The 12,473-nt window shown below is 37.3% G+C and overlaps 7 protein-coding genes and 1 pseudogene across 7 annotated transcripts; all 8 read right to left on the reverse strand.

The window, feature by feature from the left end:
- Nucleotides 1-3: 3 nt before the first annotated feature.
- Nucleotides 4-1,098, reverse strand: LOC135140805 (retinol dehydrogenase 14-like). Its single transcript, XM_064071494.1, has 4 exons — nt 1,012-1,098; nt 639-959; nt 294-589; nt 4-245 (listed from the first exon to the last, which is right to left on the reverse strand). Exons 1-4 carry the CDS (start codon nt 1,067-1,069, stop codon nt 36-38), a joined length of 885 nt encoding a protein of 294 aa, XP_063927564.1. The 5' UTR covers nt 1,070-1,098; the 3' UTR covers nt 4-35.
- LOC135135802 (retinol dehydrogenase 11-like) lies at nt 1,088-2,185 on the reverse strand. The gene is made up of 3 exons (XM_064064926.1): nt 2,047-2,185; nt 1,663-1,992; nt 1,088-1,613 (listed from the first exon to the last, which is right to left on the reverse strand). Exons 1-3 carry the CDS (start codon nt 2,183-2,185, stop codon nt 1,129-1,131), a joined length of 954 nt encoding a protein of 317 aa, XP_063920996.1. The 3' UTR covers nt 1,088-1,128.
- A 221-nt stretch (nt 2,186-2,406) lies between these two features.
- On the reverse strand, nt 2,407-3,448 carry LOC135135812 (dehydrogenase/reductase SDR family member 13-like). Its single transcript, XM_064064936.1, has 3 exons — nt 3,310-3,448; nt 2,938-3,267; nt 2,407-2,891 (listed from the first exon to the last, which is right to left on the reverse strand). The coding sequence occupies exons 1-3, from the start codon at nt 3,446-3,448 to the stop codon at nt 2,407-2,409; spliced, it is 954 nt and encodes a 317-aa protein (XP_063921006.1).
- A 102-nt stretch (nt 3,449-3,550) lies between these two features.
- On the reverse strand, nt 3,551-4,717 carry LOC135134958 (retinol dehydrogenase 11-like). The gene is made up of 4 exons (XM_064063869.1): nt 4,572-4,717; nt 4,197-4,525; nt 3,854-4,149; nt 3,551-3,805 (listed from the first exon to the last, which is right to left on the reverse strand). The coding sequence occupies exons 1-4, from the start codon at nt 4,715-4,717 to the stop codon at nt 3,611-3,613; spliced, it is 966 nt and encodes a 321-aa protein (XP_063919939.1). The 3' UTR covers nt 3,551-3,610.
- A 150-nt stretch (nt 4,718-4,867) lies between these two features.
- LOC135134964 (retinol dehydrogenase 11-like) lies at nt 4,868-6,056 on the reverse strand. The gene is made up of 4 exons (XM_064063882.1): nt 5,884-6,056; nt 5,505-5,834; nt 5,163-5,458; nt 4,868-5,114 (listed from the first exon to the last, which is right to left on the reverse strand). The coding sequence occupies exons 1-4, from the start codon at nt 6,023-6,025 to the stop codon at nt 4,920-4,922; spliced, it is 963 nt and encodes a 320-aa protein (XP_063919952.1). The 5' UTR covers nt 6,026-6,056; the 3' UTR covers nt 4,868-4,919.
- A 1,723-nt stretch (nt 6,057-7,779) lies between these two features.
- Nucleotides 7,780-9,077, reverse strand: LOC135134971 (retinol dehydrogenase 11-like). Its single transcript, XM_064063896.1, has 4 exons — nt 8,862-9,077; nt 8,484-8,813; nt 8,143-8,435; nt 7,780-8,089 (listed from the first exon to the last, which is right to left on the reverse strand). The coding sequence occupies exons 1-4, from the start codon at nt 9,001-9,003 to the stop codon at nt 7,895-7,897; spliced, it is 960 nt and encodes a 319-aa protein (XP_063919966.1). The 5' UTR covers nt 9,004-9,077; the 3' UTR covers nt 7,780-7,894.
- A 471-nt stretch (nt 9,078-9,548) lies between these two features.
- LOC135134977 (retinol dehydrogenase 11-like) lies at nt 9,549-10,790 on the reverse strand (annotated as a pseudogene).
- On the reverse strand, nt 10,791-12,035 carry LOC135134984 (retinol dehydrogenase 11-like). The gene is made up of 3 exons (XM_064063919.1): nt 11,874-12,035; nt 11,054-11,679; nt 10,791-11,005 (listed from the first exon to the last, which is right to left on the reverse strand). Exons 1-3 carry the CDS (start codon nt 12,016-12,018, stop codon nt 10,808-10,810), a joined length of 969 nt encoding a protein of 322 aa, XP_063919989.1. The 5' UTR covers nt 12,019-12,035; the 3' UTR covers nt 10,791-10,807.
- Nucleotides 12,036-12,473: the final 438 nt, after the last annotated feature.

A 12,473-nucleotide genomic window follows, 5' to 3' on the forward strand; every position in this document is an offset into this window, starting at 1 on the left:
TAAACTTATTACACTCGTCGGCCTGTCACTATCACCTATTTGTAACCACGTGACGTAAGACGCTCCTCTTCCTTTAGCGCTACAAAATATTCACTGCATGACCAAATATCGTCACAAAATTTTTCATCTGTTGTAATCCGCGGTTGTTGATGTTCTTTCATATCGACGAAAAATTTACCCGAAACACCGTCTACGTGCTTCGACGTAGACAGAAAAACGCTGTTTTGGGCCCCCATTGCAGGTTCCTGTAACATCGGTAACTCATTCCGTGTCAAACACCACGTATACTAAACCTGAATGAAAAACTTGAACGGGTTCACCAAAGACTGATTTTTCCACAAAAACGTCGTCGCTGTCATTCCTGGATGAAGAGAGTTAACAGCAACTCCTAATTTTTTTAATTTCTTCGCAAAACCATTGGCAGTTATGATGTTGCACAGTTTCGAGTTGTAATAGATGAGAAGAGACGACAAACCGTCGAAGTAACTAACATCAAGACTGTTAATACTGTCAATGGTTAGTCTATGGAAGAAAGCACCAAGAGAACTGACAAAAAGCACCCTGCTGGGTGCAGACTTTGCTAATTTTTCTGGTGAACAAAGTAATGTAAGTGGATAAAAGTGTTAACCAAAGGGTACCTGCGAGAAGATGGGTTAGTAAAAAAGGACCAAAATGGTTAACTTGCATCGTGGCTTGTAGACCATCGTCGGTTCTTTCTTTACCTAAACAGAAGACTCCGACGTTGTTGATTAAAACGTCCAGACGTTCCTCTTCTTTTACTTCTTGGGCGAAGTTCCTGATTGACGATAAAGACGTGAAATCAACACATTTAGTGACGATGTTGTCGTTGCAGGAATCTTCAATGACTTTATTTTTTGACTCAGTTAGATCGTTTTTGTCGGCCATTATTATGCGGTGATTTTGACGAGCCAGAGCTAGAGCAGTTTGAAAACCAATACCTGGATAGCACTGCATGAGTTGTCTTTGAGTCAAAATCGGTGACATTCATACCTTCGTTGCAACCAGTGATTAAAATTGTCTTGCTTAATTTAACTAAACTGAGAGACATTTTTGGGTTAATCTAAATTTGACGTTTATTGACAACTAATAAAACGAAACAAGTGAAAATTACAATTGCATTTCGTCGGACTTCAGATTAACGAGTTCTATAGACTTTTCCCAGAGTCCTTTTTCAAAATTTGGGCCTATGGTGCTCTCGTAGGGATCAACGCACGTGCAATTGTCAAAATTTTCGCCACTGTACTGCTCAATCCCCTTTGCCACAGCGGTGTAAATAATCGTTTGAGCTCCTTCCTCGCTAGTTTTCAAAAAGTGAGCCTTTAAAAATTCAATTAGTACTTTGCGGTATCCATCTATGTGTCTAAATATTTCAGTTTTTACAGTCCCCGGGTGTAAAGAATAGGTGGTAACGTCTATCCCTTTTAATCTCTCCGCTAGTTCTCTTGTAAACAAAATGTTGCAAACTTTAGAACAACAATAATTCTGGAAGTGGCCTCTGTTGGTATTAAGCTTCTCCAAATCGAACTTGGCACGTAGGGCACCTTTCGAAGACACGTTGATAACCCGACTAGGTGCCGATTTCTTCAAAATCCCTGAAACCACGAGGTCAAAATTCACACATCATTGAAACTGTCACCTCACCCATAAGTAAATTCGTAAGTAAGAAACTAGAAAAGTAATTAACTTGCATCAACCAGATTAACCCATCTTCGCTTTTCCCCTCTCCTGTTAATGCAGCCCCTGCATTATTTACCAACACATCCAAACGCTTTTCAGTTTTATTAATACTTTCAGCAAATGCTCGTACAGAAGCCAAAGAGGCAAGGTCGACAATTTTGACAACAACGTTGTCATTTCCCGTTTCTTCGATAATTTTGCCTCGGGCGATTTCAGCTTTATCTTTATTCCGACAAGCTAAAATTACCCTCGCACCTCTTTTAGCAAAATCTAGCGCTGCCTCGTAACCAATACCTAAAAATTTGGAGTACTTTTTGGGGAGAAAGTGGACAACATGATAAGTAGTACCCGTGTTAGCTCCTGTTACTATTATTGTTTTCCCTATAAGGCAAGTTTGACTTCTGCACCAAACAGTATTTTTGAAATAGTACCAAAAATAAACGTAGATGATAGCGAAGATTGAAAGAACCCACCAAAGGATCAACATGGTTGACTTTATTAACCTCACGGTTGTACAAATAGAACTAAGTTTCTAACCATTTGCATGTAAATTGCTTATTGTGTGTTAATATCGTGGGTTTTTTAAATTGATTATTTGTTTAAACGTGATATATACTTAATAATAGTGTGCAAGGTCACAATTTTACGCTGATTTAATAGCGTTTAATTCCCGTATTAGTACCATAGTAATAAAAAATCAAGGTAAGTTTAATACATTATTTCTTCTGGTTTCAACTCTACAAACTTGACACTTTTCTCCCAAAGCTTCTTCGGAAGCCCTTTGACATCAGCCGTGGGATAAGTGTCAACCACTTTGCAATTGTCAAAAAGGCACCCATTGTATTCTTCAATGTTTTTTGTTACAGCTGTGTATATAGTCGTCTGCGCTCCTTCTTCGCACGTTTTGAAGAAATCTTCTTTAAAGATATTAATAAAAACCTTACTGTAACCCTTCACGTGTCTGAAAATTTCAGTTTGCACAACCCCTGGATTAACACAGTACGTGGTAATTTCAGTTTCTTTCAGCCTTTTCGCTAGCTCCATTGTAAATAGAAGATTGCACAATTTAGAGTTGGCGTAAATGGTATAGGCACCCGTGTAATTATTAATTAGATCTACGTCGAAATTTGTGAATCGTGCAGCTATCGAAGATACGTTTATTACCCTACTTGGACCAGTCTTTTTCAACAAATCTTAAAAACAATGTTATAAGAAAATAAAAAAAAAAGTATAACCCACCTATTAACAAATACGTTAACAGAAAAGCTGAAAGGTAATTAACGTGCATCACTAAAAGAAGACCGTCGTCACTTTTATCATCTTTAACACCACCAAGCCCGGCATTGTTGACTAAAATATCCAGTCGTTCTTCCGTTTCGTTGATATTTTTAGCAAAATCTCTGACGGAATCAAACGACGCTAGATTGACAATTTTCACGACGACGTTCTCGTTATCTGTTTCTTTAACGATTTTCATTTTGGCAACTTCGGCTCTGTTTTTGTCGCGGCAGGCTAAAATCACCCTTGCTCCTCTTTTGGCAAAGTCTAAAGCCGTTTCATAACCGATTCCTACAAGCAAAAGTTATCGGGGTTTCGCAAATTGATTTTTACCTGAGTTGGCTCCTGTGACTATGGCGGTTTTACCGATTAGACATGTTTGGCTTCTACACCAAGTGGTTGCCTTGAAGTAGTGCCAAAAGGCCACATATAAAGATACTATGACTGCACATGCTACCCAAAAGGTGCTCATGGTGGTGTTACGAGACGAAATGATGAATCATGTTATGACTATGATGTATTGTGCAGTTTTACACCCACAGAGGACAGTTTATCGGGAAAGAAAACAATAGGAGATATCAAATTAGTGTTGGGTTGATTTTTTAGTCTCATTTCTAACAATAATTTGAAAAAGTTAAAATGGATTTTCTTCAGGTGTTAACCCTACAAGTTCTTCGCTCTTCTTCCAAAGATTTTTAGCTAGGTCTGGATCGGTTGCATTTTTGTATCGATCCACTTTTCGACAATGATCAAAGTGCTCTCCGCTATACTTCTCAATTCCTTGAGTCACCGAGCAATAAATATTAGTTTGGGCACCTTCTTCACACGTCTAAAATACAAGCTTCAGATTTTTATACTTTTTGAAATAGTAACTTACCATGGAGAACAATTTTACTATAATCATAAACAACACTTTCATAATACCGTGAAAATTGTGAAATATTTCGGTTTCGACAAAACCTGGATGTAGCGAATACGTCGTCACACTTGTTCCTTGAAGTTTCTTTGCCAACTCTATCGTAAACAAAACATTGCATAATTTTGAATGATAGTAGTCGTCGTTAAAACGAGGAACAAAGTTGTCAATGTTGTTTACATCCAACTTAGAACCCATACTTGCCCCTAGAGACGACACGTTTACGATACGACTTGGACCAGACTTCTTTAACAAATCTGTAAAAACAGTCTCAAAACTAAATCTTGACGACCAAAACACTCACTTAAGAGCAAATTCGTCAAAAGAAAACTGGAGAAATAATTGACTTGCATCAGCAGCGGACGCCCATCGACCGTTCTTTTGTGTTCAAGTCCAACAGCACCTGCATTGTTGACCAAAATGTCTAATCGGTCTTCCGTCTTGTTGATTTCTTCTGCAAACGCTCGAACTGACTCGAAAGATGCCAAGTCGATAACTCGTACGAAAATTTTGTGGTTGTGGGTTTCCTCGATTATTTTTCTGCGGGCTTCTTGCGCTTTGGATATGTTTCTGCAAGCTAAAATTACTTTGGCGCCTCGTTTGGCGAAGTCGAGTGCCGTCTCGTAACCAATTCTTGTAACACGATGAGAGTGCAAAAGTTTTGCTATTGCGTAACTACATACCACAATTAGCTCCGGTCACTATAGCGGTTTTACCAACCAGACAAACCTGACTTTTACATGTTCGAAGAGTTAATTTGGTGTATATTTTTAAACCAGCTACTATAGCTGCAAGGATAAACACGGAGATCAGTAAGAGATCCATTTTACTGGTATTTTTTTGGTGATACCTACTTATAATTAACTATGTTAGAGATTATCAAAATTTTCGATAACGTGCTTATCATTTCGAGTTGCTCTTCACTTAAAAATAGATTTATTTAACCTTCGAACGGTAACTTTTTCTAGGTTTTATTCAACTCAGTTAGAATAGTGTCTTTATTTACGCCACCATGTATTTTTCGAACTTAAAATGGATTTTCTTCAGGTTTTAACCCCACGAGTTCTTCAGTTTTCTTCCAAAGTTTCTTAGCTAATTCTGGATCGGCTGCAGTTTTGTACCGTTTCACTTTTTTACAAGAGTCAAAGTGCTCTCCACTATAATCCTCGATTCCTTTAGCTACCGAGCAATAAATATTGGTTTGGGCACCTTCTTCACACGTCTAAAATATAGGCTTCAGATTTTTATACTTTTTGAAATTGTAACTTACCATGGAGAACAATTTTACTATAATCATATACAACGCTTTCAGAACACCATGAAAATTATGCAATATTTCTGTTTCCACAAAACCTGGATGTAGCGAATACGTCGTCACACTTGTTCCTTGAAGTTTCTTTGCCAACTCTATCGTAAACAAAACATTGCATAATTTTGAATGATTGTAGTCGTCGTTAAAACGAGGAACAAAGTTATCAATGTTGTTTACATCCAACTTAGAACCCATACTTGCATTTAGAGAAGACACATTTACGATGCGACTTGGACCAGATTTCTTTAACAAATCTGTAAAAACAGTCTCAAACTAAACCTTGACGACCAAAACACTCACTCAAGAGCAAATTCGTCAAAAGAAAACTAGAGAAATAATTGACTTGCATCAGCAGCGGCCGCCCATCGACCGTTCTTTTATGTTCAAGTCCAATAGCACCTGCATTGTTGACCAAAATGTCTAATCGGTCTTCCGTCTTGTTGATTTCTTTTGCAAACCCTCGAACTGAATCGAAAGACGCCAAGTCGACAACTCGTACGAAAATTTTGTGGTTGTGGGTTTCCTCGATTATTTTTCTGCGGGCTTCTTGCGCTTTGGATATGTTTCTGCAAGCTAAAATTACTTTGGCGCCTCGTTTGGCGAAGTCGAAGGCCGTCTCGTAACCAATTCCTATAACACGATGAGAGTGCAAAATTTTTGCTATTGCGTAACTACGTACCACAATTAGCTCCGGTCACTATAGCGGTTTTACCAACCAGACAAACCTGACTTTTACATGTTCCAAGAGTTAATTTAGTGTATATTTTTAAAGCAGCTACTATAGCTGCAAGGATAAACACGGTGATCAGTAAGAGATCCATTTTACTAGGTTATTTTTTGGTGATACATACTTATAATTAACTATGTTAGAGATTATCAAAATTTTCGATAACGTGCTTATCATTTCGAGTTGCCCTTCACTTAAAAATAGGTTTATTTAACCTTCGAACGGTAACTTTTTCTAGGTTTTAATTCAAACTCAGTTAAGAATAATGTGTCTTTATTTACAACATAATATGTATTTTTCGAACGTAAAATGGATTTTCTTCAGGTTTTAACCCTACGAGTTCTTCAGTTTTCTTCCAAAGTTTCTTAGCTAATTCTGGATCGGCTGCAACTTTGTACCGTTTCACTTTTCTACAACAATCAAAGTGCTCTCCACTATAATCTTCGATTCCTTTAGCTGCTCAGCGATAAACGTATTCTCTGTTGCATGGTTGCCACCCCCGCTACCACCGATCGGTCAACAACCAGGACACCCTTTTCACGGCTTTCGCCAACCTGCTGTGTCATGGGCCACCTGAGTACGCCCTCAGTGCCCAGGTACATACATACCATGGCCAGGTTCACCTTCTCTTATCAACACTTTAACACCCAACTCTTTGCTCTTATCATTTAACTCGAGTCCGGTCCTGTCAGACCATCACAACACAGCTGGGCCTGCACCCTCGGCGTCTGAGATATGTGACTTAAGTGGGGATTAATAATTAAAAATGATTGGTTTTGTCGCCTTTTACCTTTCGTTTTAATCCTTGGTTTAACCTCTGCAGAGTAATATGTTTTTCTAAAAATGGTAATAACTGTATTGTAACATTGTTTTTGTATGAATCATTACCACGTGTTGTTTATACACATGTCATAAACTGTATTACGACTTCTATTTTTAGGTTCATACTTGGCTTGAGAAATTTGCGATTTGATCTCCACTTTGTTGGACTAATAAATAGACCTAGCTTCTCTTTTCTAGTTTTAATGTTAGATTGTTAGACATTGATGAATGATGACAAACCAACATCTAGTGCATCTACAACTCGCCAAAAATTCAAAAAGAAATTCTTGGTGGACAGTGAAAATTTCCATTGCTTTTTCTCACTTGTTGTATGACATTTAACAACAACAGGAGACCTTTGTTTTCTTTCGCTTACGCTCGGGAAATATTGTAATCCAGTCCGTCGTCCAACTCTCTACTTTTACGTTTTCTCGACCTTTCATGACAATACGAAGAAATAGGTCTCCCGTTTCCGTCTGTATGTTCGTCTGTCCGTCTGTCAATCTGCCGTCCCGGATTTTTATTAGACAAATAATCTCCGAAAGCACTGCTGAGCCTCCCCTAGATCTAGACAAGTTATAATTAACCAAATGTGAATTACACCATCGCAAATCAAAATAAAATGTAGTGTTTTATTCAATAAGCCGAAGTCAGAGCAATAAAAAAGTCTGGACCGTCAACATTGTGATCCGGTTATTGCAATTTGTAGAAAACATCTTTTGGTTTAGTTTCTATTTCACTCTCGCGTCTACAGGTTGCTAAGTGTTATCGCTATTTATCTTAAATTACAAGTACCCTAAATGATTTTCCGTTCAGTCTTCGGTCGCACCTCTGTTATTACATACGGCAGACGTGATTAAATTGTTAATAACAATAATACAATACTTTTGTCATTCGTATTATAATCCATCTATCCAAACTGATATATGCGTCCATGCAAAAACGTGGATGACATCAACACAAAATTTAACATTATATACATATTTTTATTTTAGCTTATAGTGGTTGTCATAAAAAACAATAAAATTCGCAAAATCAAATCTTTTAATTTTTCGAACGAGCTGGATTTGACAAGCTGTACTTTAAGGGCGAGGGAAGTTCTGTCGAAGTAATCTTCGACCAAATTTTTCATTTTTTAAACTTAAAGTAGTTTGTCTTCAGGTTTTAGTCCTACGAGTTCTACAGTCTTCTTCCAAAGTTTCCTAGCTAGTTCTGGATCCGCTGCGTTTTTGTACGGTTTCACTTTTCTACAACAATCAAAATGCTCTCCACTATCCTTCTCGATTCCTTTAGCTACCGAGCAATAAATAGTAGTTTGGGCACCTTCTTCGCACGTCTAAAATTACTTATAAGTCAGATTTTTGTATACATTCGGGATTAGTAACTAACAATGGAAAACAACTTCGCCAGACTGTTAACCACCACTTTCTTAACACCACGAAAATTATGAAAAATTTCTGTTCCTACAAAACCTGGATGCAGAGAGTAGGTCGTCACATCGCTCCCTTCCAGCCTTTTTGCCAACTCTATCGTAAACAAAATATTGCATAATTTTGAATGTTGGTAGTCCCTACTATGAAAAACAAAATCGTCAATATTGTCTGGATCAAAATTAGAGGCCATCTTTGCACCTATAGACGACACGTTGACAATACGACTGGGTGCAGATTTCTTTAATAAATCTGCAAGCAAACTGTCAAAACAAAAAATCAATTACAGGAAATCTTCACCTAAAAGCAGATTCGTCAAAAGGAAACTGGACAGATAATTAACTTGCATCAATAGAGCACGCCCATCCGCAGTTCTTTTGTGCTCGAGTTCAACAGCACCGGCATTGTTGACCAAAATGTCAATTCGATCTTCCGTCTCGTTGATTTGCTTTGCAAAAGCTCTGACTGAGTCAAAAGACGCCATGTCGATAATTCGGACAATAATGTTGTCATTGTCGGTTTCGTCTATTATTTTTTTGCGAGCCTCTTCCGCCTTTTGTTTGTTCCTGCAAGCTAAAATTACTTTTGCGCCTCGTTGAGCGAAGTCGAGCGCCGTCTCGTAACCAATTCCTACAAAAAATGGCAATGCAAATTTGTTTGTGTTACATAATCACGTACCGCAATTCGATCCGGTAACTATGGCGGTTTTACCGACCAGACAAACGTGACTTTTACATCTTCGAGTGATTATTTTAATGTAAAGTTTTAAAGCGGCTACTGATGCTGAGAGAATAATTAGAATGGTTAGTAGGAGACCCATTTTACTAATAGTTTTTTATTGCTTGGAAATTGGTGCTACTTATAACGAGAGCGCCGACAGGAGCGACCTTAAGTGAGTCATAGGCGTGCGCGCGCTCGGGTACGAAACAATGATTTTCTACTGCAAATTTGGAGCTACATATCTTCAACTGAATGTAACTGTGACTGAATTTGAAAGAAAATGACCCTTTTGTAATGCATAGTTAGTGAACTGAAGGCTTGTCTCTACTGAGCGACGTTCAGGGTTCAAGTGTAAAATGGAACGGTTCTATCTGCCTCTCCGATGACTTGTAACTTATTATTACTTAATACTATTCCAGAGATAACTGAAACTAATATGCGCATGATCTATAAGCTGCGTATCGCCTAAAATAGATTTATAATTTTCGTATAATCTACATATACCACGACATCTACAAGCTGTAGCGATTCCCTTCTTTTTCACAGGTCAAGCGCTTGCTTTGACCTTACTGTTTATTTTTTTAAGAATGTGAAAGAATCGTGGAGACACATATTATCTCTTGCTTTAAAGAATGGGAAATAATCTTGGGCATTCCTAATGTCTTTTATTTTAAAAAATGTAAAATATCTCGGACGTATAAAGAACACTGTGTTTGATTTTCTCAGTGTTTAAAAACAAGCTTTTCAGTTTTCTCCCAGAGTTTCTGAGGCAGTTTTGCATCAGTCGCAGTCTTGTAAGGTGCCACCCTTTGGCAACAACTGAAATGTTCACCATTATATTTCTCAATTCCTTTAGCCACTGAACAATAAATATTGGTTTGGGGAGTTTGGGCGCCTTCTTCGCGCGTCTAAAAGTTAAACAATCACATTTTGACTTCCCCTCAACAGTAACTCACAATTGAAAATAGTTTAATTATAATTATAAAAAGTATGTTTTTCAATCCAGTGACATTGTTATAAAAGCCCGTTTCTATGATCCCTGGATGGAGGGAATATGTTGTCACTTTCGCACCTCGAAGTCTCTTAGCTAATTCAATGGTAAACAAGATATTACACAATTTCGAAAAAGCATGGTCGTAATTATTCGGAGCAAACTCGTCAATCTTGTTAACATCAAATTGGCCCGCTTTTCTGCCAGCCATAGACGATACGTTTACAATACGCCCAGCAGTTGACTTCTTTAACAAATCTAAGAAAAAAATTAATCAAAACTAAAACACACCTACTCACCTAGCACGAGATTCGTCAACAGAAAACTCGAGAAGTAATTAACTTGCATCAGAAGAGGATGTCCATCGACCGTTTTTTTCTTCTCAAGCCCATAAGCACCAGCATTGTTAACCAAAATATCTATGTGATCCTCCGTTTCCTCCATTTCTTTTGCAAACTTTCTAACTGAATCGAAAGACGCCATGTCGACAATTCGGACAAAAATTTTCTCATTTTGAGTTTCTTGTATTATTTTTCTGCGGGCCTCTTCCGCTTTCGATTTGTTTCTGCAAGCTAAAATTACTTTGGCACCTCGTTTAGCGAAGTCCAGGGCCGTCTCGTACCCAATTCCTACAATTCGATGACGATGTTAATTTTTGGCATTATCATGATTGCACTTACCGGCTAGCTACTTTACCTTCCAGACAAACTTGGCTTTTACACATGCGAGTAATACTCTTAATGTAGAGTTTTAAAAGTGCTATGGCTGCAAGAATGACACTTAAAATAATTTTTAAGACACCCATTTTTTAGTACTTTATTTAGTTGCGTGAGGAGGTTAAATGTTGATAATGTTTACATTTAAACTTATAGTGACAAATTTCATGATAATATTGTTATCTTTTGATATGGAATTACAAGCGAATTTTTTCGGTTTCTTGTAAGTTAACAATGTCTTCAGTTATCTTCCACAATTTCGAACAAACTTCTAAGTTTCTTGCTTTCCAGTAGTCGGCGACTTTCCTACAGTTGTCAAAATGACAACCACTGAACTGCTCGATATTTTTTTCCATCGAACAATAAATAATCGTTTGGATGCCTTCTTTCACAGACTACAAAATAAAAAATTTTGAAAACGTTGACCTTTTGCTCCAGCTTACTTTATAAAATAAAGCCACTATCAACTGAAACAATGTTTTAACCATGCCCTTTGTTTGTCTCATAATTTCTGTTTTAATAGCACCGGGATGTAAAGAGTAAGCTGTAATGTTCGTCGTTTCGAGCCTTTTAGCGAGTTCCTTGGTAAACATATTCAAACATAATTTAGAGTGTTCATAAGTCTTCATATACCCTCGAAATTCGTCAAGATTGTCCAAATGGAAACGCAAGCAGTGTGACGCTATTATCGAAGAAACGTTAACTATTCTGCTAGGGTCGCCAGATTTTCGCATTAGTTCTATCAACAAGTGAGTTAGAAGGAAATGAGAATAGTAATTCACTTGCATCGTGAGATCATGTCCATCCAAGCTCTTAGTGTCATCAGCAAAAGCTATCCCGGCATTGTTTACCAAAATATCTAGACGATCTTCAGTTTGAGTCAATTCTCTGGCAAAAGCTCTTACAGAGTAGAAAGAACTGAAGTCCACGATTTTCGTCGAAATGTTTGGGTTGTCTGTTTCTTCGATGATTTTCTGGCAGGCTTCTTTAGCCCGTTGTGGGTTTCTGCAGGCTAAGATTACCTTTGCCCCTCTTTTGGCAAAGTCGAGGGCCGTTTCATAGCCTAAACCTGTCGAAAAATGTGTAGTAATAAGTAATTTATAACAAAATAAAAATCACTTTTTATAAAACAATGTTTGTTATTTTTGTATTTTTTAAAAAAATTAAAACTTTAAATAGAAATAAAGTACGAAAAATAGTTGGCACTTTTAAACCCCGCAACTATATATTCAAAATACGTAAGATGCATCAAATTCAACCAACCTGTGTTTGCGCCCGTTATAACTGCAGTTTTTCCAATCAAACACTTTTCACTTCGGCACCATCTCGTAGGCCAACTTAGATAAATTCTCACGAAGATACAGAATATCACGATAAAAAGAAAAAATCCAGGCAGAAACAAAATCATTTTTAATTGCGTTTATGAAAAACTACGCACTAACATAACAGGGAACTTTTCGATAACTGAGTGCCAGTAGGTTTTTGCATCAAGGTGAATTTTTTCCAAAAACCGGAATGTAAATGTGGCACGAAAAAAATGCATTTAATTAACTGTGCCATGCAGATGAGCGTAATATATAAGAAAGTATTTTTTTATTGAAAATGAATCATATTTTCCGGGATTATCTTAATAGAGCATACAAACGTTATTGAGTTTAGAATTTTTTATCATTTTGTCCTGTTTTACGATAAAAAATAATCAGTGAAATCATTACTTTGTCTGTAAAGACCAAGACTATCTGACCTTGTGTATAAACACTCATTTTTAGTACATTTTGAAAAACCAGTTTACCGTCTTTAATATATTTTCTTCTTTTCCGGGAATGGTAGATTAGGGTACAGATTTATTGGTAACAGTCACCA

Source organism: Zophobas morio, unplaced genomic scaffold (genome assembly GCF_036711695.1).
Source record: "Zophobas morio isolate AGI-343-1 ecotype UQ-CSIRO unplaced genomic scaffold, CSIRO_AGI_Zmor_V1 ptg000004l, whole genome shotgun sequence".
In the NCBI taxonomy this organism is placed as follows: Eukaryota; Metazoa; Arthropoda; class Insecta; order Coleoptera; family Tenebrionidae; genus Zophobas; species Zophobas morio.